This window comes from Mirounga leonina, unplaced genomic scaffold (assembly GCF_011800145.1).
Source record: "Mirounga leonina isolate KUSES-001 unplaced genomic scaffold, KU_Mleo_1.0 Mir_125, whole genome shotgun sequence".
Classification (NCBI taxonomy): Eukaryota; Metazoa; Chordata; class Mammalia; order Carnivora; family Phocidae; genus Mirounga; species Mirounga leonina.
In genome coordinates this window covers 44036105-44061727 of record NW_023270305.1, presented here as the reverse complement: position 1 = coordinate 44061727, position 25623 = coordinate 44036105, and the positions used below count along the sequence as shown (strand labels likewise).

The following is a 25623-nucleotide window of genomic DNA, read 5'->3' as shown; positions in this document are numbered from 1 at the left end:
TCTAATCATCACATCCTCTCTTGCTGAAAACAGCTGGAGGTTTTTCTTCTCAAGCGCCAGAGAAATAGAAAGAGATGATGACTCTGGCCTAAAAAGATTTTGTAGATAGCAAATCTCTGAAATTCTTGTAGCATTTTGTAGATGTGAACATCTCCTCCCTCTCCTGGCACTGCTAATGAGGCTTTAGAGAATGTTGGGAGAGAGTGGCAGGGATTTCTCCTCTGTGTCAGGAATGGGAAGGCAGAGACTCTCCGACTGGAAATGATTTAGGCAGTGAGTGCCTTTCAAGGATGGGAACAAGCATCTATCAACGTAGGCTCAGCTCCAGAACTTCCTGTACTAAGCTGGCGACCCCTAATGATGTACTGTTAAAAAATAAGTTTTTAGATTTAAGCCAAACAATAGTGAGATTCTGTTTTTCTCTATCAAGTTAGCAAAATAAAAAAAAAAGGAGTAATACTCAAGTTTGGGGAGAGTGCAGGGAAGTAGCATTCTCATATACTAGACTCTGGGGGAGGAAAGGGCAATGCGCCCGAATGAAGTAAGAGTTCTAAAATGTGTGTCCCTGGGAATTTATCCTAAGGAAATGATCTCAAGCATATACAGAGATTTAGCTAAAAGGATTTTCATCATGTGTTGTTTATATCAAGGAAAAATTCAGGGTGGGTGGAGGGGGGGAGCTTCCGGTGTCCAGTTTGTTAAGGTAAATGGTGGCGCAGCCATTTACACAATGAGGTATAATCTAATAATTTTAAAATAGTGATTTAGAGGGGCGCCTCGGTGGCTCAGTCAGTTAAGCGTCTGCCTTCAGGTCAGGTCATGATCCCGGGGTCCTGGGATCGAGCCCCACATCGGGGTTCCCTGCTCAACGGGAAGCCTGCTTCTCCCTCTCCCACTGGCTGCCACCCTGCCTGCTTGTGCTCTCTATCTCTCTATTAAATAAAAACATTTAAAAAAAATAAAATAGTGATTTAGAAAATATTTAATAATATACAAAGGTGTTTACTGGATATTACTAAAGGAAAAAAGAGGATATATTTTATGATCTACGTTTTCTAAATATATGTGAATATATTTGTGGAGCATGCACCAAAACCTCAGGATAGTGGGATAAAGAGAATTTTATTTCACTTTTTTGTTTAAGTGCAACTTCTAAACATTGTCCACTGAACACATGTCACTCATGATGTAGGTTTTGGACAATCCCACCCCAGAGTGTCTTTCTGAAACAGCTGAGCAAACCTTGCAGGTGGGTCCAAGGCACTTCTGCAGGCTGATTCGATCCGCTTCCTGCTCCATCCCACCATCGAAGTCATAATAGGCCATGTCCCCCACCAGCAGGGCGTTGTGGGAGACAGGCAGGAGGCCACACTTCATGGCTGACACCTTTAGTGAGACAGTGGAATGGTTAGCACCTGCAGCTCCCCCACCCCGGTCTGTGCCCTTTCCTCAGAGCGGCACAGCCAGGCTCTACTCTGAGGACTAGTGCGGGAGAGAGCAAGCCCCCAAGAAAGGCACTGCCCTGTGACTCTGCTGCACCCGGCTGGGCTCTGGCTTGCCAGCTGCTTCCTCTGACGTCTTTCCACCATCATTTTGACAGCAGCCATGTCAATATACCTCTCTCTAAAATTGCTACAAAGAATGCCTTTGAGAAAGCTAGTGCTCCTGCCCACCCCCTTGCTCTCCTCTCGTCCTAGGACTCTGGGAAAAGGTAGGGGGTAGCAGAGTTGGCACCCGGCTGGAGTGAAGCAGGGTCCAGCGTGCTCTGGGGTGAGCTGGTGGAAATCCTCAGCCTTGAGGTCAGGGCAGAAACCGGGAGGCCCACTGAGAGGCCCCCTTTCACTAGTGATAAGGCAATAAGAGTGCCAGGGAATAGGGTTAAAATCCATGCCTCAAATCCTGCCTTTTATTAAAAGCAAGGAGCATGGAGAGGTTTAGGAGAGCCTCCCGCCTTTGTTCCCTCATTCTGTCCCATATTCTGGAAAATCTGAGTGCTCATAACTGGTGTGCTTCACAGAAAAAACCCAGGCCAATGACAAGTCCGCTCTGCTCCTGTAGGTGTAAGGTCTGGAAGTCAGTAAGATGGGTTGAAGGTTGAGGGGACACCCAGACCTGCTTGGCTGTGGTCTTTCCAAGTGACACTTGGAACCCTGGGTTATGAAAAGTGGACAAGTCCAGGTTCCCACCATCTTATTTGTTATCACGATCTCTCCTCACCAGAGCCTGGGCTGGGGGTGGGGGTTGGGGCAGGCACCAGCCTTCAGTCCGAGAGGACTGACCTGAGTGGAAACTCAAGAGGTGCCGTCACTTGGGTAAATGGTGCTCATGTGTGTGTGTAGCAGGGTGGGGGACGCAGCAGAGCAAACACTTCATATCTTTGCCTCATGTCCCCAAACCAAGACTTCTGTGCTTAGAAAAATGGAGAGGATTAGGGTTACCACATGGGGTGTTCCTTCTCCTCACCTTGGCTTGAGTTCAGGAAATGTTTCCAGAACTGTTTTAAATAACGAGACTGCCACTAGCTTGGGGGGCTTACTTCTTTCGTCAGGGAGCACCTCAGAGAAGGGGGCAGCAGGGGTTTGCTGCCAGCCTCAGGGACGAAATGCTGCCCTTAGAGCGGACACTCACGGCTGCCGTGGCCGGCGTGTGCAGGTGGATGATGCAGCGCACATCAGGTCTGGCAGCGTAGATCGCCGAGTGTAGACAGAAGCCTGTGGTATCCACTGGGAAGCAGCTGCTGCCCTTCTCCACCACCTCTCCCAGGATGTTCACCTTGATCTGGGCCAGGGAAGAGAACCTTATGGCCACAAGGCAGGTGGGGGCCCTCAGGACCCTCCCGCAGGTGGGCCACACCCAACGCCTCCAGGCATTCCCGCACCCCAGGAGCAAGGGCTGTGCTTGGTGTCGGGAGAAGAAGAGACCTGGTTCCTGCTTTTGGTGAGGACACAGGCTACCAGGAGACATGACTGATTATGATTCAGCAGGGAAAATGCTAGAGCAGAGTTTCTCAAACTTGACCGGGCATAAGAATCCTCTGGAGATCCTGTCAAAATAGATTCTCTGCAAACTGGGGCAGCCACTCTGGAGAACAGTATGGAGGTTCCTCAGAAAGTTAAAACTAGAGCTACCCTATGATCCAGCAATTGCACTGCTAGGCGTTTACCCAAAGGATACAAAAATACAGATTTGAAGGGGCAACAACAGCCAAACTATGGAGAGAGCCCAAATGTCCATCGACTGATGAATGGATAAAGGAGATGTGGCACACACACACACACACACACACACACACACACACAATGGAATAGTACTCAGCCATCAAAAAGAATGAAATCTTGCCATTTGCAATGACATGGATAGAGCTAGAGTATATTATGCTAAATGAAATAAGTCAGTCAGAGAAAGACAAATACCATATGATCTCACTCATATGTGGAATTTAAGAAAGAAAATAGACGAACATATGGGAAGAGGGAGAAAAAAGGGGAGAGGGATTCTTAACAATAGAGAATAAACTGCAGGTTGATGGAAGTAGGTGGGTGGGGGAGGGGGTATATGGATGATGGGTATTAGAAAGGCACTTGTGATGAGCACTGGGTGTTGTATGTAAGTGATGAATCACTGAATTCTGCTCCTAAAACCAATACTGCACTGTATGTTAACTAACTAAAATTTAAAATAAAAAAAATGCAGATTCTGATTCAGTAGGCCCAGAATGGGACCCGAGAGTCTGCATTTCTGACAAGTTCCCAAGAGATACCCATGCTGCTGGTCCACAGACCACACCTTGGGTAGGGAAGCTAGAAGAGAGTCAGTCACAGAATTCTCTAGAAGCAGATGGGAGGAGTCTTTGATCCCAGTAAAACAGGGGGATCAGAGAAGCCTTCCCAGAGGAAGTAACATCTAACCTGAGCTTTTTTCTTGTTTTTTTTTACTCTTTATTTTGAATTTTTAAGCAAAATACACAAAGGTAAAGATAATAGTAAAATAAACACCCATTTACCAATCACCCAAAAGCTAGATCTTAAAGGACAGGTAGGAACTAGTTACTGGTCTTATAATCTGCTTTTGATGCCGAGGAGCTAGCAGGTGTCATGGCTAACAATCTCACACTGTGTGTGTGTGTGCGCGCGCGCGCGTGTGTGTGAATGTGTGTGTGTGACTGTATCACCCACCTGCTTACAATGCTTCAGCGGCTCTGCATGTCCAGCAGAGTAAAGCCAAAGCACCATAACCACGCTTTTGGTACCATTTTTCATCTTGTCCCTATCCCCTCCCCAGCCTCACTTCCAGACACTGAATACGTGAGCCAGACGTGGCCCCTCACTGTCCTCCCAAATGCACCAGGATGTGGCATGTGCCTGGCTTTGTGTGAACTGTCCTTCTCCTGCTGAGGACAGAGTTCTCTCTGCCCAGTCTCTCCCTCCTGGCCTGGTCTAAATCTGCTTATGCTGTGGGCTCCTGGGGACTAAGCTCCTTCACCATCAGGTTAACCCACATGCTCTTCCCTTGCCCCTCCTGCTGGGCCCAAGCACCTTTTCTGGGCTCCCCAAGTTTCCTGCTGTATGGGAGCCTTCTTCACTCTGAGTTGAATCATTGCTTGTCTTCCCGCTCCCCAACTCGCCACAAATGCCTTAAAGGCAGAGCCGGTGCCTCCTTGTGTCTTTGACCCTAATCTGACTTGGCCATGACGTCCTTAGGTGGCCCTGTGCAAGCCACTTACCTCCCTGGGCTCCAGTGTCCTCTCCTGCCTATAAAGTGGCCTTGGCAGCCCTCAAGGTCTACCCTGCCCAGCTATTCCGTGACTTTGTCAGCTGGCTCTTTTAAGTGCATACGTGGACTCAACATGTGAGTGTGTGTCAAGCCTGGCAGAGGCCCTGAGTTGGTACCCTCTGCCCTCAGGCATACAGCACAGCAGCCCACACATCTGGGAACCATGGGGCCTCTTCTGCTTGTAAGACAGTCCTTTCTACTTCTCTCGTCCTCCTACCCAGGAACCTCTCCTTATCAAGACCAAGTTCTGGAAGTACACCTAAAAGGAGCGAGAGAACCAAAGGGGCTTCCAGAACGTTAATGCTTATGACACCAGCACTACGCCAGGCTTGCGCTGCCTTGAGACGAAGCACTGGCTGTTATTCTAACGTATTCCCCAATCTGGGAAGGCCTCCCCATTCCCAGACTTCGGGGTCCAATCCCAGGCCCAGAGGACCTCAGGCCCAGCTCCTCCCCCTCCTACCTCCTACTGCACTTGCTGCCTGCACCTCATATTTGGTCTCATGGTTGGGTTGTGCTTTGGAGCCATGTGTCTTCTCTGCCCCACTAGACGGCAAGCTCCATGAGGGATAGGACGGCAGTGGCTAATCTGAACATGACCTGTCACTGTAGGCTGCTGTCGTTTCAATAAGCAATGGGCAATGAGATGCCCAGCTATACTTACCAGGCTGGATGCGGTGACTTCATTGCAAGAAACTCCCTTAGGGCTAATCAGGAAGTGATCCTGCTCCTTGCTGACTCTCAGCTGGAGGGAAGACACATGTTCTCAGTGGCAAGGAGACAGAAGGGTTATTTCCAAGAACACTCTGCTTGAATCCCCACTTCCCCTGAATCCACTGCACCTAAAACTCACACCCAAAAACCCTTATCTCCCCCCCAGCACATGAAAGATGAAGAAGACCTGGCCTTTATTTGGAACTGGGGCAATGGACCTACAAGAGGAATCTCCCAATGATCAAGGGTAGCCCTAGAAATAGGATCCAGGAGTTCCTAGCTCCTTATGCAGGAAGTGGTCACAGGGAAGGTTGTCTATTTCAGGTGACCACAGTGGTTAGAAATGTTGGAAGGGCTCAGTGCATGGCCATGCCAACGGGCAGGAGCTCTCTCTTGGGATTTTGTCAGGGCCACATGCAGTACCCACCCCACTCCAAGATGCTCTGCTCACCGTGACGTAGGTGTCGCTCAGCTGGGCCCAGCCATAGAGGTCTAGGAGACGGTAGACGCTGCTGATCTTGCAGCGCATGAGCCGCTCCCCCTTGGCCAGGTTCAAGGAGTCAGCTGTGTGGAGGTCATTGATGGGCGTCATCATGGAGAAGTCTGCAGGGAAACAGGGTGGGGACAGGGCAGCTCTCAGGGTCAGGGCTGCTGTCTGCCCCCCTTCCTTCCTCGCCCTAGTCCTCTCTAAATTCTCACTGACACTACAACTGCACAAGAGACTTCCACAGGCAGGGAATTAAGTATTCTTTGGCCCTCATCCAGGGGGAGAAAATCCATAGAATGGATAGTCGTGCCCAAGGAAGTCTTCTGCTTATTCAGATAAAAATGGCATTGCTTTTGGTCAAAAATCATGGCAAGATTCAAACCACAGAATGAAGGGTTCTCGGGATGTCAAGCTCAAAATAAATCCTTAAGATGGACATTGAATAAAAGCAAGAATAAGTTTCTGAGTGGAAATATAAGTATATTTTATCAGTTAGTTTTGATGAAGAAGATACTAATCATTAGACCTGCTCTTGTTTATTGTTTTAAACTATACCATGTAATATAACTTTTCCTCTGCTTTGGAAACAGAGGAAATCAGAAAGCCAATTCAGCCAGGAAGTAAATTCCTCAACTTCTTCTGACAAGTCATAAACTTCCAGAAGTCAGTGTGGTTAGCTGAAGGGCTTCAGGCTTCAGGCAGGCCATATCTGCTCCCCTCTGGATGTGCAGTCCCTTGGTTAGTTATGATTCTTTCAGGGAATTTGGGGAGATATGGAAGGGATCTGGAAATGGGCCTAGAGGGCTTGATGGTCTCATCTTCAAGGCACATAAGGGGTCTAGGAGGTGGTGTCCAGTCTATCCCATTAAAAATGATGACCGCTCCCTGTGTGCCTCCAGAAGGCATAAGAGGGCATCTGAGCCCCAGCACTTCCAATTAGTCAGTGTCTAGAAACCAATAAAAGAATCAATAGGAAAGGGTTCTGGCTTAAAATGATGTCTGGCTGGGAGCCTCCTAATGCTGCCTCTTCCAGCATCCCATTAAAAACTTTAATGGATTAAATGCCTTTTAGAAGCTTCCACCATCTCAATAAACTTGCTATTACACACTGTGATATCTGTCCTGCATCAGGTTTGCCATTAGCTGAAATGATGAGATGGTCTACAAAGGCGAAGGTGGACCTACAAAGGTGCTGTTGGGCCTACATAAAGCAAGCAGAGCAAACCTCGAAACACCCATGTCAGGAATATAAACCCAAAAAGCTTGTGCCCACCAGAGGAGGGATATCTCCAGGGCATGTGTCCAGGAACTATAGTTGACAGAGGAAGAAGTGGTCCAAAGGCTCAGTGGAACTGGCAGAAAGAACAACGACGAAATTCCAAAGTCAACAATTTCTCATTGGAATTGGCCATTCTGGTATCCCTTCCTCCTCTCTGTTCATTCCCCAGACAAGCAATTACCTCTTTACTTCATCCCTAGCAGCAAGAAGGAAGGCATATCAAAAGCATAAGCCCACCAGACAAAGCCGGGCAGGGGGAGATATTGTTGGGAGAGGGTCTTCAGACCCAGATTTAATTCCTTCTCTTACAAATAACTAGAGAATCCCAGAGATGGCAAGGAGGCCAGAATAGGCCTAAAAACATGCCATCCCATCCTTTGTGTCCTGTATCAGTGTCCCCCTCCCCCACTCTGTGGAGCTTTGCTGTAAGGATTACCCCACCAGCAGACCCAGGGTGGGAGAAGAGATCAGAAGGCTCCACAAGCACCCCAGAGCCTCTGCTCTCAGGGTTTTAGGAGAAAGAATGCTTATAAGTTAAGATGACTGAACGCCAGGTTTATGACTCAGATCTAACCAAGCCATTTACTCAAGGGACCTAAGAAAACACAGAAAAAGATGAAAACTCCCCAACCGCCCCCAGGAAAGCTAAGACTGAAGGACACAGGGTTGCAAAAAAAGAAACTAAAATAAAAACACAAAACAACCACAAAATTCTACGGCAAATGGAGCTGGACAAAGAACAACCTATCTGCACTTGAACTCATGACTCTTGGAACTTCCCCTCTCCACATTCCCTGACTCAGATACCCTGGACATGCCCTAACCAGATTTTCAGACATCCAACTGTCTTCCTGACAGACGCTGGTCGGTGAGGCAGTGGGAATGCTGGTCAGCTCTATATCTCTTTCAAAAGAAAAAGTATAAGGACAGAGACATGAAAACGATGAGAAAGAATAGGATAGCTAAGGGAGATAAAGACCAGAGAGCTGGCATATAAATAATCAGCACTCACATAACAGAAAACATTTCTGAACTGAGAAACAGACCTGTGTAAATAAATTATAAGAATTTACTACATTCCACAGGAAAAAGTCCACAAAGAGAAAAAGCCTACAATTATATGCTTCCTGGCACATTTCTGAAATACAAGGATAAGGGGGAAAATGCACAAACATCTACCAAAAAAAATGTTGGTTACCTACAAAGGAACGAAAAAACCCCCGGCTGTTTCAGATTTCTCTGCTATAGCAAGAGATGCCGGGAGACAATGCTATAGGAGGGTTACCAACAAACAACACTAAAATAAAGTGACATGAAGCAGGTAAAAAGAGAAGAATCATCAGAAGTATGCCCAGCAAATATAAAGAAAAAAATAAACAGAGGTCATAATATCATCAAAGTAGAAATCAGGGAAAGCCATATTCCCTTGGAATACTCATCCCTGGCAGCAAGGAGGGAGGCAGAGCAAAAGCATACGCCCCCCTAGACAAAGCCAGGCAGCAGGGGCCATGGTTGGGAGGGGCCACTGTGGAGGTCATTTTACATGAATTAAACATATAATCCAACATGAAGCTATAGCTATAAAGAACATTTACACTTTGAATAACATTTCATCAAGATACAAAGCAAAAGCTACCAGAAATACGAAGAGAAATGAACACTAATTAAATATCCAGTGGAAGACAACACGACTCTCATTTTTTACAAAATAAAATAAATAAATGAAGATACAGATGAAATACTATGCACTGGAGATAGAGTCTCTGCCTACATATCATTCAAAAATGATATTATTAGGCCACAGAGAAAATTTCAATAAATCCTCAACATAGACATTAAATAGGTCACATTTTCCAAACACAATGCAATCAAACTAGATGTTATCAACAAACCCTTAAAACATTACAAATTCAATCACTTGGAAATGAGAAAACACACTTCCAGATAGTTCTTAGAATAAAAATAAAATCAAAACAGCAACTGCAAACTATCTAGAAATTAACCATAAAGGATATAGTGTGTCAAAATGCATGGAATAAGATGAAACTTACACTCAGAGGGAAAAAAAATCATAGTCTAAAATGTCTTTGTTATTCAATTAAATATGAAAATAAAGCATCCATTTTATTCTACTCTAGAAAACATAAAAATAACAAAATAAACCAAAGGAAAGTTATGGAAAAGAATTAGTGAATAGAAAAACAAGATCAATGAATCAGGAAACTAGAAAATTAGTAGAACTAATATAGAAATCCAAGAATTGGCTTATGTGAGAAGATCTATGAATAAACCAACATCTGGATTGGCATAAAAGAAAACGGGAATAATCAAAAACTAATGATGTAATGTATGGTGATTAACATCACATAATAAAAAAAAAATATTGCCAGAAAAGAAAACGGGAAGGTACAACACCAGGAATGAGAATGGGATGTCTACTCATTCACAGCAGAAAGTTTAAATGATAGAAATAATACTGTAAATCACTAATAATTTTGAAAATCTCCATGAAATGTATTATTTATTTAAAACATATGATCAAAATTTACTCAAGCAGCAAAATAAATTTTTTAAAAACCCTAGATGAAACTGAGAAAAATAATGTTATAAAAAATGTTCCAGATCTGGATGGCTTTACAAGTGAGCAATAAACCTCCAAGGAAGAGAGACTTCCTATCTTATTTAAATTCTATCAGGACAAAGAGAAGGATGGGGATCATCTTGATTTATCTTATGAAATTATAGCCTTAAAACCAATACTAAATGAAGACTGCCCAAAAAGTGAATTTCTGACCAATCTCATGTATGAATATGCAAATCCTGAATAAAAGTCTAGCAAATCAAATCTAGAAGAGTATTTTCAAAAGGATGCATCAAGAGCAGGAATGACTGATTTCACGAATGAAAAAAGAGTTCAATGTTCAGAAATCTATTAATATAATTCATCAAAGCAATAGTTCAAAGAAAGAGAAATCAATAAATGACCCAAATGCATTTTATAAAATTCAACATCCATTTCTGAGAAGAACCCATATTGAACTAGAATAAAAAGATACTTCCTCAACATGATACGAACTCAAACTCTTGTGGTAAAGGATTTCTATTAAAGTCAGAAACAAGACAAGGACGATTACTCTCTAATCTATTATTAAACATTTTTTCTGAGGGTTCTAATGGATGCAGTGAGAAAACTGGAAAAAGAAACCAAAGGGTAAATGTTGGAATGAAGGATTCAAAATGACCATTATTTGCAGGTTATGGGATTTTTCTATATACAAAACCCAAGAGAATTAACTGAGAAGCTATTAGAATTTAAGAGTTCAATAAGAAGCTACTTTCCCTGGATGACAGCTATAATCAGAAAGAAAATTGAATAGAGGAAAAAAAATCATTTAAAATAACAAAGTTAGGGGCGCCTGGATGGCTCAGTCATTAAGCATCTGCCTTCGGCTCAGGTCATGGTCCCAGGGTCCTGGGATCAAGCCCCACATAGGGCTCCCTGTGGGAAGCCTGCTTTTCCCTCTCCCACTCCCCCTGCTTGTGTTCCCTCTCTCGCTGTGTCTCTCTGTGTCAAATAAATAAATAAAATCTTTAAAAAAATAAAAAATAAAATGAAATAACAAAGTTATATAAAATTTCCAGGATAAACTTAACAAGAAATTAGTAGGGACTATAAGAAAATAACTACTAACCTTCTCTAATGGACATTTTTTTAAAAAAAGCAAATAAAGCAAATAAATAGAAGACATACATAATTTCTGAACAGACTTAAAATTCATTTGTGTGAATATTTTTAAAACACCTATACTGTGCCAGCTACTTTTCTTTTCTTTTTTTTTTTCCACCCAGGTGTCCCATAGTGACTGCTTTTTTTTTTTTTTTGAGATTTTCATTTTTTTTCTATTTTTTAAAATTTTTTATTATGTTAATCACCATACATTACATCATTAGTTTTTTTTTTTTAAAGATTTTATTTATTTATTTGAGACAGAGAGAATCAGAGAGAGAGAGCACATGAGAGGGGGGAGGGTCAGAGGGAGAAGCAGGCTCCCTGCCGGGCAGGGAGCCCGATGCGGGACTCGATCCAGGGACTCCAGGATCATGACCTGAGCCGAAGGCAGTCGCTTAACCAACTGAGCCACCCAGGCGCCCTCACATCATTAGTTTTTGATGTAGTGTTCCATGATTCATTGTTTGTGCATAACACCCAGTGCTCCATGCAGAACATGCCCTCTTTAATACCCATCACCAGGCTAACCCATCCTCCCACCCCCCTCGCCTCTAGAACCCAGCTACTTTTCTAAGTCCAAGACACTATTCTAGGATACAGCAGTGAACAAAACGTACAAATATCTTTTCCCCCATGAAGCTTATATTCTAATATAAAATTGTAAATTTATAAATTCTCCACCAAATTAATCTATTTATTTAATATAATCCCAATCAAAATCCCAAAAGGGAATTTTTGAGGTATGGGGTGGGGGAACTTGACAAAATAATTCTTATTTTTAAAAATAATTAAGGGTATTTGTCCCATGGGATGATAAAACATGGGGAAGGTATTTCTGAGTGTGCAAGCAAAAGAGGAACACACAAAGGAAAGTAACACTGGATTCAGTTGCATGGAAATTAAAGAGTTCTACAAGATAAAAACATCATGAACAAAAAAGGCAAAGGAAAAACTGGAAAAAATTGCAATGTATTTGATAGATAAGAGGGAAATAGCCCCATTTTATAAAGATTTGAAAATTTTTAAGAAAAGGATATGTGAGTAGGAAAATTGGCAAGGAATGTGATAGGCAATTTACTACAAAAAAAAAAATCATCCCAACGTGTATATGAAAATACATTCAAAGTTGTTAGTGATCAAACAAATGCACATTAAAACACAAATAAAGTACTATTTATCACCTGTCAAATCAGGAGGATGAAACGAATGGTATAATACATACTACAGATCAAGGTGGAGGAAAAGGGCACTTTTTGCATTGCTGGTGGGAATGTAAATTGGTTCCATCTTTCTCCATGGTAATTTGGCATTATGCATTAATGTCTTTAAAACATGCAAATACTTTAATGTAGCAATTTTATTTCCAGTAATTTGGCTTTAGAAAATAGTCATAGAATAAATGAAAGGATTGATGGCACTGTTGTTCATAAGAGCAAAAAGCTGTAAACAACTTAAAAGTCTAAAAATAAATTATGGCATATTCAGTCATGCCATAGAATAGCATACTTTCACCAAACATCATATTACAGAATCATGTTTTATTATGTGAAAAATTAGTCAAGATATGTTAAAGCTATCAAACTTGCACGTATAATATGATTCCATTTTTGTTTTCCTAATTTATATATGTTAAGAGAAAAAGGCTGGAAGGATACATACCAAAATATTGAAAATAGTCATTTCTTAGTTGTAAGAACACAGTACATTAATTTTAATTTCCTTTTCTTATTTCCCTAATTTTTCATCATAATCCTGTATTTATGTTGTTGAGGGAAAGTATTTTTTGATGTTTCTTTTTTTTTTTTAAAGATTTTATTTATTTATTTGAGACAGAGAGAATGAGAGAGAGAGAGCACATGAGAGGGGGGAGGGTCAGAGGGAGAAGCAGGCTCCCCGCCGAGCAGGGAGCCCGATGCGGGACTCGATCCTGGGACTCCAGGATCATGACCTGAGCCGAAGGCAGTCGCTTAACCAACTGAGCCACCCAGGCGCCCTTGATGTTTATTTCTTCAAGGTTGTGGGCAGAACTTCAGAACCCAGGAAGAGGGTTTCATGCCCAGGCCTGGCTGCTTGTGGTCCTTGTCTATGGAGTCAGGTTGGCCTGTCCGGTGGGGCACCAAGATACTGGATTCAACGGCCTCCTCCCCTCCCTACCACTCCAGCTGCAAGGGAGAGGCTCCACGGGGTTGAGCAAAGAGCAGCCTGAGTCAGGAGCTGCTGCTAGCCCACGAGGATTTTCCTTCAGTTCTATATCCACAGCTAGGGTAACAGGGAGCGGAATCCGCATTCTCCACTCCTGGGTCCTCAAGCAGAGGCCATGTAAGAGACTTGGAGTTGCAAAGCTCCTCCCTTCATGCTAACCCACTTATGAAGGGGGATGGAGGAGTCACATAGAGGTTGCCCTGCCTCTCAGAACAGTGACACCCTGTCATCCCGTTCCTTCCCCCAACAGAGCCAGAAAGAGGTTTTCCCGTAGGTCACCATCCCCCTTCTATTTCTGGGCACCAGGAGTAATTCTCCTGTGGATCTTTAAATCCAGCAGCCTCAGAAGCAGAGCCAGGTACCTCTTTGGCTGCCACCCCGGGTCGGCTAACTCAGCTGCACTGCTCACTCTGTAGCCTGGCAACCCACCCTCTCTTCCCCACCTCACTTCCTCCACCCCTACTCCTGGCAGCTCCCCAGCTCCACACGTACTCATGGAAGATGCTGGGAAGACTGCGTGGGAGGTGCTGGCCATGAAGTCCGCGATCTGCCGCAGGGCCCAGATGTTGGAGGAGTTGTTCCCCTTCTTCATCTGCTCCTGGATGAGGCCTTCCAGTTCCTCCCTGAAAGACTGAAGCAGGCCCCAAGGTGCTGGTCCCCCCAGTGGGTCTCATGGGGGGACTGAGGACCCCTCTTCCAAGAGCCCACCCCAATCCCCTGGGTCAGCTAGGCCAGGGCCACACATGGGATCCCTGGGCCTCAGAGGACATTGGGAATTCTAGTGAGACCTCAGGAGCCTCCCCAAACTACTGTTTGAGAAGCAAAAAGATGTCTGCTGTTGTGTCCCCTTTGTCCAGGTCCTTCCTGGGTCTAAGTGATAGTCAAGACGTCCCTCCCACTTCCAACTCCCCTCAACGCCCCCCACCCCCACCCCTGGGCCATCAGACAGGACAGGGCTTCACTTTAGTAATTAAGAGACCTTTTAAAAAGCAAAACTGGACGAAAATGTGTGCCATCCTCCCTGTCCATCAGCCATGCCTATGGCCCTTCTGGACCTCAGTTTCCTCGGGTACTGAAGGATTTGCTGTCCTCCCTGTCACTTCCACTTCTAATGCCCTGCTAAGCCTGGCTTTTCAGACCATAAATAAGGCAGGACTGTCCACCAGGTGGCAGCAGGGAACACTCAGGAGGAAACAGGGAGCCCCTCATGTGTTGGTCAATCTATAAAAGGACAGAAGAAACATGAACTCCTTTTGTCCCATTTCTTGCCTGCGAATAAAGTTCTATCCATTCAGGCCCCGAAACCTGGGTTGGTACTAACTCTGTCATCTCTCCTAGTCCCACACTGGAGTTTTCCCATCATCCCAAAGCTTTTAGTCCCTGCCATATTCCTCCAGGCTTCCTCCACAGCATCACCTGTCACCAAGACCTCAGGCCCATTACCTCAGTGCTCCTCTGTGAAGCCTGAGCATTCACGGTGTGCACTCAGCCAGGGTCACACACAGCCCACCCATGTGTCCTGTCTCTCCAAAGCCCAGTGGGGACTGAGGCAGAGCCCCTCCTGGCAGGCACCTGGAGATGCCAGCTCCAGCCTGAGCTTCCCAGCCCCAGCCTGAGCTTCCCAGCCCCTGGGATCATGCACTGTTTCCTGAGGATCCCCAGCTCTACCACCCTCAAATTCCTTCCACACCGCTCTTCCTCTCCTCACCCAGGGCCTCCATCACCCTCCTACTTCCGTGGTCCATTAGGCCCATGCTTTGTTCTTCTCAATGCACCACTTGCTGCAAGGATGAGCTCTGTGTCCATGCCACGCAGGTACCAACTGACCTCAAGTCTGGGGCCATGGTAGGGTGATCATGACTTGCCCTTCCTGCCCTGGCCCATATTCCTCTGTATCCTTCACTCTGGCCACCTTCTGGGGCTTCCAGACCCTCTTCACCTCTACCCCATGCCTGTCAACCTTATTGTCCCGACAGGGAGTTCTTTGTGGTGCTCAAAAATGGGGGCCCCAAGCCTTCCACGTGGCGTTCCCAGCGGGCCTCCTGTTTACAGGAATATCCCTGTTAGTTCATTGTTACAACTTTTGGGGAAGCCTGGAAACTGAGGCAGGGCTCCTGTCTCTCAGACCCACCCCCTCCCTGCACCAAGCCAAACCGCCTGCACATAAACCAGGTTTTTGCCCTCTACCAGTGACCAGGGAGAGAATGAAATACCCACAGGGCCAGGCCGGTTTGCTCAGCGGGCTTAAAATTGCTACAACACTGAGCAAATGAAAGAGGAGTTATTTATCTTTCAGGTTCAGCCAGATGAATGGGCGGCGCCGCCTGCTCCGCTCCCTTCCCCTCCTCCTCCTCCTCCTCTCCCGCCCGCCTGGGGCGGACCCCACTCACGGGGCTCTCCAGGATCATGGTGACGCGCTTCTTCTGCTCCATCAGGTTGAAGTCCTGCCGCAGGTCCGCCGCGCGGCTGCGGAGGCGCAGGTACTCAGGGTCGTCCTCAGAAAAGCGGTCCAGATACTGCTGCCCTTGCGGGGGCGGCGGCGGCGAGGCAGCCTCGGGGACAGTCTCTTCACTCATTGTCCTGGTGGGCTTATAATCCGCTTCTGGAAGCCTACAGAGAAGGGAAGAGGGAGCTCCCAGTCCGAGTACAGTTTCCTACAGCAGAGGGGCTGGATTCGTTGGATTCACGCGGGAGGCGGCTATTCCCCGGAGGGTGTAAGCCAAGCCGCGGTTTGGAGGGCAGGGTGCCGGCAGCTGCCCATCGATAGGGGGCGCTAATACATCATCGGACCTAGCAAAAATCTGGCACACGCCCAGGGGTCCACCACCCTTCCCTGACTAACCAGCTACACTTAAACTGCCACACCGGGGTGGAAGTGGACAGTTCCTCCGGTGCAAGCATGATCTGCATACATTTTGGAGCATTTTTGTGATGCATACCTACGTAGTGTAAAGCCACGCATGGGGAATTAGTACTTACTAATGTACTATATCTAGTCCTGACCCCTGGAATGAGGATTAGGGCAGCCTTTGGAGAGTTGGGCTGGGACCCCTGTTTTTTCTACTCAAGCATGCTTTTTTCCCCCCACGGCCTGATGGTAAACGAAGGAATGTCCTCTCTTACTATACTGGAACCTTACTGAAGAAGCAGGCTGCAGCTCCAGCCTCCACCTCCCAGCTATGGGGCTTTGACCACACCAGTCTCCCTTTGTGTGTCAGTATCACTAGGCCTTCAAATCTGGGTTATGCCCCTTCAATACCCAGGGCAGCCTTACAGAGCCCTAGCCTTCTCCCTGCTGTGTGATCCCTTTCTCAGCAAAGGAAGGCAAGTGCCTTGACGAACAAGAATTAGCTTTTGAACACCAGTAGAGAGATGCCAACAAAAGAGCATTACAGGGGATCGGGATACCTGGCTTTCATCTTTAACCTGCCCTCCCTCACTTTACCTCCATGAGCTCACATTTGCATTCCACGAGGAGGTGGAAGGCTCTCTTGTTCTCTTAGAGCACTCCTGCCTCCTTGTCCTTATCTGTTCTTCCCCCTTGGCCCATTCTGTTAGCCTAAACCTTGACTGTCCTTACAGCCAGCAGTTCATTATGCAAGAGGCCTTGCTGACAGCCAGTATAGTCTTGTTGTTGGTGAGCTGTCTGCAACATCTTCTTCCATCTTCTGTCGAGATTCTACCCTCCACCTTATAGTTCCTCTGAGTGGGGCAGGTGGGTGAAGCACTAGGTAATGGGAGAAGTGGGAATCTACCCCATCAGGTCAGAACACTCAGGTGATCTTTCTTCCTTTCCCTCTTCTTTCATTTTTCCTTCCTACCTACCTACCTACCTACCTACCTACCTACCTACCTTCTTTCCTTCCTTCCTCCCCTCCCTTCCCTGCCCCTCCCTTCCCTTCCCTGTCCTTCCCTTCCCTTCTTCCCTCCCTCCCTCCCTTTCCTCCCTCCCTCCCTCCCTCCCTCCCTCCCTTCCTTCCTTCCTTCCTTATTTTTCCCCTTTTGGGAAAGAGCAAATAGCAAATTCAAGGGAGGGCACATGTACTACTTCCCTCAGCTGACAGCCTGAACCCTTGGCCTAGAGTAGTGGTTCTTAAACTTGGGTGCATATTGGAATCCACTGGGGAACTTTAAAAAATACTGCTGTCAGGGATTTTAATGTTATTAGTCTGGGGTGTGATCTGAACATCAGGATTTTTATGTGTTTCTTTTTTTTTCTTTTGTTATGTAGTCACCATACAGTACATCATTACTTTTTGATGTAGTGTTCCAATGATTCACTGTTTGTGTATAACACACTGTGCTGCATGCAATATGTGCCCTCTTTAATACCCATCACTGGGCTAGCCCATCCCCCCACACCCCTGCCCTCTAAAACCCTCAGTTTGTTTCTTGGAGTCCATAGTCTCTCATGATTCATCTCCCCCTCTGATTCCCCCCCTTCATTTTTCCCTTCCTTCTCCTAACGTCCTCCATGCTATTCCTTATGTTCCACAAATAAGTGAAACCATATGATAATTGACTTTCTCTGCTTGACTTATTTCACTTAGCATAATCTCTTCCAGTCCCATCCATGTTGATGTAAAAGTTGGGTATTCATCCTTTCTGATGGCTGAGTAACATTCCATTGTATATATGGACCACATCTTCATCCATTCGTCTGTCGAAGGGCATCTTGGCTCTTTCCACAGTTTGGCTATTGAGGACATTGCTGCTATGAACACTGGGGTGCATATGGCTCTTCTTTTCACTACACCTGTATCTTTGTGGTAAATACCCAGTAGTGTAATTCCTGGGTCATAGGGTAGCTCTATTTTTAACTTTTTGAGGAACCTCCACACTGTTTTCCAAAGTGGCTGTACCAACTTGCATTCCCACCAACAGTGTAAGAGGGTTCCCCTTTCTCCACAACCTCTCCAACTTTTATTGTTTCTTGCCTTGTCAATTTTTACCATTCTAACTGGTGTAAGGTGGTATCTCACTGTGGTTTTGATTTGAATTTCCCTGATGCCTAATGATGATGAACATTTTTTCATGTGTCTGTTAGCCATTTGTATGTCTTCTTTTGAGAAGTGTCTTTTCATATCTTCTGCCCATTTTTTGACTTGATTATTTGTTTTTTGGGTGTTGAGTTTGAGAAGTTCTTTATAGATCTTGGAAATCAGCTATGGACATCAGGATTTTTAAACGCTCCCCGGGTGATTCCAATAGGCAGCCAGAGTTGAAATACCACTGGCTAGATGTTAATAGTTGTTCCACATAATAGAAGGCATCCATTCCAGATGTTGGCCATTTAGCAAGCCAGCCAAAATGGCACAAACCTCATCATCTAACACCATTGCCAGGTGTCATTTCCCATGGCTGTCCAAGCCCCATCCTCCAACTCCAGTCACCAACTGCCACCATACATCTGACCTGGGACAGCAGGAGGCTCCAGATGCCACCATTACTGCTTTTGCAAGTTTGCCAAACCACGACATCTCATCTTGATTCTTTCACTAATTAATTATTTCCTTATGAGTGCCCTCACCAGATCTCCCCCAACCCGCACCATGCCTGCTGGGCCTGTAGATGAAATATTTGCCTGTGAGTGACAGAGTATGGAGGAGGCATCTTCTGGAAGTGGCAGCCAAAAAAAACCCAAACAAACCCAAAAGCAAAAAAAAATTCTCTAAAGAAAGATCTGAAACAGATTTGGCAGATTGCTAGAATGGTTGAAATTGTACTTAGTAGCATTCAAGCCAGATTCTTCATCTAAGCAGAGAAAGAGTTATTGAGTCCATCAGGGATGTTTCCAGTGGAATTAGCTCTGGACTAGAGTCAGAGTCTACAGTATCACCCTCACTCTGTCATTCTTTAGCTTCATGGGCTTGGCCAAGTAGTAATTTCCCTCTTTGGGTCTCATTTTGTCCATCTCTAAATGAGGGAGTGAACAGAATAAACTCTGGGCCCCCTTCCAGCTCTACACTATATGGAGTGAGACAGATTCGTGTAGAAAATGAAGGATAGAGGACCTGAGTTTCCTGGAGCAAGAGACCTTCTTCCTGCATCCTTGTCTCCCCACCCCTGGGGCCTCTCCCTCAAGCCAAATACCAAATGGGCAACTGCAAAGAACACACATGACCTACTGACATTTGCCTTGTAGTTTCAAGTCAATCCCACGTGCGTGGAGCGAGTTAAAAATACCTCACCTCCACCATGTTCTCAGACAGCCTCACCCCTGCAATAATAAGCAGTAATAAGGTATTGCAAGGACAAAGACAATGGGAGTGCATCAGAGCTATGCAGACATGAAGTCACCACCCAGACTCTCCTGAGCAGACAGCAAAGACAGACATTTTTCCAGAGGCATTGCCCCTCCTGTTTTAATTCTCTTTAGAACTTTGGAAGCCCCAATCTTTGATGTTATTTTAAAAATGAAACAAGCAACCTCCCAATGAGTACCATGGATATGCACATGGAGATGAGCTCCCTGTGTTCCTTATGACTCCAGGTCCCACCAGCTCCAGAGCCACCTGAACCCTCAGTTTCTCTGGGATTAGGATCACTTTGGTCAGCACAGCCCAGTACTGAACCTTCCTAGCCTAAATCCTTTCTATTTAGGTGGAAAAGGCTGACCCTCTTTCCTTCCTCTTGGAATGGCTGCACTCCCAGGAATGGGTCTGTGAAGGCTTGAAGTAGCATTTCCCTCCCTGAAGCACGAGGAACAAAAAAGCTCAGGTCCTGCTGGGCAGGAGCCCAACTACCATGCCCCCCAGGCCTGCCTTCACTTCTCAGAGCTCATCCCCAGGTTACTCCAGAGAAGCTCTGTTGGGAATGGAGTAGAAAATGGAAGCCCTGACTCTCTCACTGTGACAATGGGGGCCAGAGAAAACCACCCTTTGACTTTGTGAACAAGAGGCATCCTTTTGTGCTCCTTCTTTTCCTTCCAAAATGTTGCACAGGTGACCAAAGTTATGTGCAGTGTGGCTTAGTGGTTAAAAGCATGGACTCTGGAACAAGAAGATGATGAGTTCCAGTCTTAACTACGCCACTTATTAGCTGTGTGATCTTGTAGAGCAAGTTACTTAACCTCTTTGTGCCCCAGTTTCCCCATGTATAAAATGGGGATCAAACTATTTACCTCTTTAGGCTGTTGTGAGGATTTAGATGAGTTAATGTATGTGAAGCATTTAAAACAGTGCCTGGCGTATATCAAGTGCTATTAAGCATTTGCTCTTATTATGTGTCATTTAGGGGCTAGAACCATTATAGCATTAGGAGCTCGAGTAATGAGAGGCTCATGGTTCAACTGTAAACAGGTGCATACTCAATAACTGTAATTATATGTTGTAGTCCAAAGAACTAATTCAATCTTGAGCTATATTAACAAAAAGAACATCCAGAAAAAGACTGACAAGAATGACCAGTTCTCTGACCGATACTGGGAACATGTCAACTTGGAGATCACAACAAAGAGGATAAGCAGGGTGGTGACCATCAGAGGTCACTGCTTGATGGGCCAGGTGTGACAAAATAAAGAATATATCTGGCCTTTTCCCCCCATTCCCAGCACAGAACTTCAAAAAGCCTCGGGATTTCTAAAATATCCAAAAAACATTGGGAGGGTCTTTCGTTATTCATGATGAGCTCATTTCATCAAACCTGAATTTATGCTAATGAGGTGATTTATGGTGGGCCCTTAGATGTTTCAAGGGAAGGACTGGCCACCAAGAAAGACCAAGCACATGATTAGAGGGTTGGAACTTCAGCCCCACCCCCAACCATGGAGGACAGGAGGGAGGAGGGCTGGAGACTGAGTTCAGTCAAGTGGCAGATGATTTAAACCCATTATGCCTAATAGTAATAAAGCCCCCCATTAAAAATCTCTGGACATCAAGGCTTGGAGGAGCTTCCTGATTGGTATGCTGGGATGGTGATGCACCCAGGTTCTATAAGGAGGGGCACAGAAGCTCTGCACCAATCCCCCACCCTCCCCACACCCTGCCCTATGCATTGCTTCCATTTGGCTGTTCCTGAGTTAAATCCTTTGTAATAAAACTGTAGTCACAATTACAGCACTTTCCTTGAGTTCTGTGAGTTGTTATAGTGAATTAGGGATTAAAGGGCAGCATGGGAACCCTCAAATATATAGCTAAGTGAGTCAGAGGTGTGGTGGCCTGGGGCTGGCTTGTGGCTTCTGAACTGGGGGGCAGTTTATTGGTGACCTTGCCCTTCAACTTGTGGCAGTTAACCTGTGTGTCCTTTAACTCAGCATAGTGTCGGAACTGAGCTGACCTGTAGGACACCCAGTTTGCCAGTTTGCGTCAGAGAATTGGAGACGGAACAGTACTGGGCAACTTCTTTTCATGATTTATTTTCATTCCCAGGACCACTCCATAGGGGCAGATGTTAATGTCACTATTTTACAGATCAACTGAATCGCAGAGAGGTTAGCTAACTTGCCCATGATCACACAGATAACAGTGGAGTCAGGATCTCAACCAGGGCTATCTCTGGCTCCAGATCTGCACTCCTCCACTCCACTCCACTCCACTCCACTCCCCCAATCCTGCTGGTGACTGGAAGCTCATCCTGGTGAGATGGACCCAACCAAAAAGTGTGCCTCACCCCCTATCACCACCAAAAACTGCCAACAAATTACCAGGAGCCTGGACCAGCCTTGTCCCAGGCTGCTGCTTCTCAGTGCTCGACCCGTGCACCCTGCTTCGCTCTCAGGGACGCCGACCTCATCTACAGGATTTCAAACATCTGGATGAAAGCTGAAAAACACAAGCAACAAACATCAGGGTCTTGTCTGCACCACCAGGACTCCTTACCCTGTTTTTGCAGTACCATTAGGTGCTGATTTATTGTAAGGACCGTGGAGAAATTCTTAAAAATGAACTAGAAATGAAATTTTATTTTAAAAGCAAATTATGTCTATGAAAAGGTAAAGAAAGCTTCATTATCTTTATGAGTGGGACCAAAATTTTTTTCAAAGAGAGGAATTGGAAAATCTCTTCACCGAGTGCTGACTGTGAGGACCAGAGGAGAGAAGCTGCTCTGCACAGTGGAGGGAGTAGGATGTGGAACTCCTGCGTGAGCCCGGAGGGGTCCTGGCTGCCAGGCTGGAAGGCATTGTGACCCCTTCCTGATACCACCCCCCAATACTTCACTAATAGCTACTCAACTCACAGACACTGGTATGAGAGAATTTCGGATGCCGTCAAAGAAGCAGAAGAAGCCTGAAGAACATCATGCCCCAGGACAGTGGAAGGGTTTGGGAGGTACACAGGCCATGAATTGGATTCAAGACAATTTCACCAAGCATTAGTATCTTACAAACGAAGATGAGTTACTACTCTAAAAATCCTGGGGATCAAGGTCTTCAAAGGGTTAGTCATCACAATGTTTAAACAAACAAAACCCACAGTGATGGTTTCCCATTTTCACTTGGGCACTCTGTTGCTCAGAGTAAGGATGCTTGTCTCGCCCAGGGCTGGCAGCATCCCCAACACCAACTCCTATTCCCACATGGCTCTGGGGCCAGTCCCTGCCTGTCCTTCCTCATGGGCCAGTTCAGCTCCAACCCTGACCCAGCGCTGGCTACAGCGGGGCATCTGGAAAGACTTAACTTACCATTGAGGGGCAGAGAGAATCCATCTTGGTAGGTATGGTGTGGCTGAGGGAGGCCAGGACACTGCATGCCCACTAAAGCACAGCTTCCTTCTCAGCCCAGCCAGGGTACTCTGGGCTCAGCATTTCAGTGCTGTGATGGCCCCTGAGCCCAATCCTGATGCTCATGGCTCTAGTTAGGGACCTGGCAGTTGCTTCCATAACCTAGTCTTGATGCTCTGCACGTCCAGCTGCCAGCTGGGGTCCTCCTCCCATTAGTCTTATTTTTAGCTAGAACAGGGTCACAGGCACCACCTTATGCTGCTTCTGTCCAATGCCCACCAACGTGAAAGGGAGCCCTCCCTTCCAGGGCTGGCTAGCTCTAGCACAGGGTTTACTGACATATCCCTGGATGCTGTTCTTCTGAGGGGTGGCCACTGATGTCCCCTAAGGACTAATCCGCAGCCTTATAAGTTGTCTTACCTGAAGGATAAGCTTCTCCCCTTCCCCAGCAGCCCATGCCACAGAGGTATGAGGTTGTCTTGTGGTCATAACCTGCTAAGGTTTGGATTTTCAGAGTCTGAGCTATTTCTTGTTTCCACCGAAAGAACTAATTTTTTGCCTGTGCCACTCACGTAAGACGACAGGCATCTGTCCCCCAGATAAGTACACACTGAATGCAATAATTCCTATCCCAATCTCTGTTGGTGTTGAAATTCCACTATTAGAGGCTCATTCCTTGGGTTATAGTATTATCCCCTGATTAAAATGAAAATACGTCTGAGAGGTATCATAGGCAAATGTTGTAAAACATTCCCCTGTGGTACCAAAACTATCAGATCTCTGATTGCACAGTCAGGCAGAGCAGGGCCAGGCAGGCACCAGATGAGCAAGTCTTAATGAGAATGAGGCATGATGCCAGGGGCACTCAGGAGGATCTAGCAACTGGGGCAGGGTTGCCACCCTGGATGGACCTCAGGGGACCCTGGTGTGACAACTCTGAGCCTGGGCCTGCTGCAGTGTTGAGGCCAGCATCACCATCCGTTTGGCCTTTGGTTTCCCCAGCATGTGTTTTGAGAGCCTGCCTTCCAACCATTCACACCCTGGGGCAAAGCTGAGAAGCAAGGGGCACTCCATATCATAAGAACACCAGCACCCACCCCCAGGGTGCTTGACACCTCCTCAGAGGCATGACATCTCAGAGCCACCTGTTCCTTGTCTCCATGTCCAGTCAAGCTGGGCTGCAAGGTGGGAAGAGTTAGGACACTGGATCCCAGCCCTAGATAGTCGCCCACTAGAGTATGTGGACAAGTCACAAGAAGCTCAAGGACCTTTGTTCATTCAGATGTCCCACAGTCGCTTTAAAACTAACTTGTCAGAACCAAGCAACACTGAACCAACCACCAGAACCTCCCTCCCCCAGCCAGCCCCTCCTCCCTGACCCCAACCTAGCCAGCAGAACGTAGCCCCGACTCCTCCTTTTCTCACCCTGTGCACCTTCTCTGTCACCAAGTTCTCCGGTTTTCTGTCCACTAAATATCTCCCTACCCAGGGCACAAGGCCCTGAGTCATGCTGCCATCTCTCTATCCCTTTCATAGTCTTTGCACAGTCTTACCTCTCTCATACCCACCACCCAATCAGTGGCCAGAGTCACTTTCTAAAAGTGCAAATCTGACCCATGTCTGTCACCTCCCTGCTAAAACCCACCTGTGGCTCCCATCACCTGGGGCAGTATTCCTGCACTTTTTTCCCTAATTCCTGCTCCTCTAGCCAAAATTCAAGTCAGATTTAGATTATGACAGGTATCCTTCTTACATTTATCAAATATAAAGTTTTAATTCTGAATTTGCTTTCTCAAACCAAACACATGCTCCATGCTGGAAATTCAAACCCATCCATCCCCAGTCAGAGAACCGGGGTGCCTTTTCTCTTTACCCACCTCCTTCCCCTTGAGGACTGCCACCCAGGTGAATGACAGCCAGGCTCTTAGCTGGCACACAAAGCCCTGAGAGTATCTCAGTGCCTGCCCCCACCTTCCCTGCCCCTCATGGGTGTTCCGGGGCTATTCCCAGGACCTGGAAGGCACCAGGCTGGTTCCTACCTCTGTGCCTTTGTCCATGCTGATCTCTGCCTGGAGAACTTTCCTCTTTTCCTTCTCCCTTTCGTTCAGGTTGTCCTCTCCTGGAAGCCTCCCACCCACACCCCTGTCCCTTTGGCTGTCACACCACCTTCACTCACCTCTTTGCTCAGGGGAGCCCTGTGGCTCCCTCTCAGTAGCTCCAGTTTGCATCCTCACACCCTTGACCCCTACTCAGGAAATACTCTAGCTGGGATTCACCCTCCTGGGAGAGCAGCTGGGGATTGCAAATCATAAAAGATGCACTCGGTCACAAGTCATTTTCCTCCCTGTCCCACTGAAGACCAGGTATATGTAATCACTGGAGCATAAAATCATATTTCTATGGGTCATTCCTAGCAGCTATAAAAGGAACAGAAGGCCTAGAAGGAGAGTAACAGATGCCCATGTTGTGTCACTTTTTGTTAGAAGCTGTTTAAGCTCCATGTGCACCTAAGACAGGTGCCTATCTCCTGCTCCTTCAGTGGGAGGTGTCCAAACAGGAACAGACAGGCTGAGCACCCTGAGTACCCAAAATGGAAAGATGTTACAAATGGTTGCTCCTGGCTACTCCCACCACCGCCATGGGCATGGCCTCCCCCCGGGGTAGTGCCAGCTTTGGAAAGCCCCAGGCCCCCAGCCCCTCAGCACAGCATCTGCTCCAAGCCTTAGACTTGAAGTCGGAACCCAAGCTCACCGATCCCTGAGACTTCCAGAAGGGAGG

At 46.4% G+C, this 25623-nt stretch overlaps 1 protein-coding gene across 1 annotated transcript in view; it reads right to left on the bottom strand.

The window, feature by feature from the left end:
* ADD2 (adducin 2) overlaps window positions 1-25623 on the bottom strand; it is a 93071-nt gene that overhangs the window by 22525 nt on the left and 44923 nt on the right. The window contains exons 3-9 of the mRNA XM_035001351.1: window positions 21830-21947; window positions 15576-15795; window positions 13678-13816; window positions 5939-6090; window positions 5438-5518; window positions 2629-2778; window positions 1243-1386 (exon numbers count right to left, since the gene is read on the bottom strand). Of these exons, the coding sequence (XP_034857242.1) occupies window positions 1243-1386; window positions 2629-2778; window positions 5438-5518; window positions 5939-6090; window positions 13678-13816; window positions 15576-15761 (852 nt within the window). The 5' untranslated portion in view covers window positions 15762-15795; window positions 21830-21947. The remainder of the gene's footprint in view (window positions 1-1242; window positions 1387-2628; window positions 2779-5437; window positions 5519-5938; window positions 6091-13677; window positions 13817-15575; window positions 15796-21829; window positions 21948-25623) is intronic.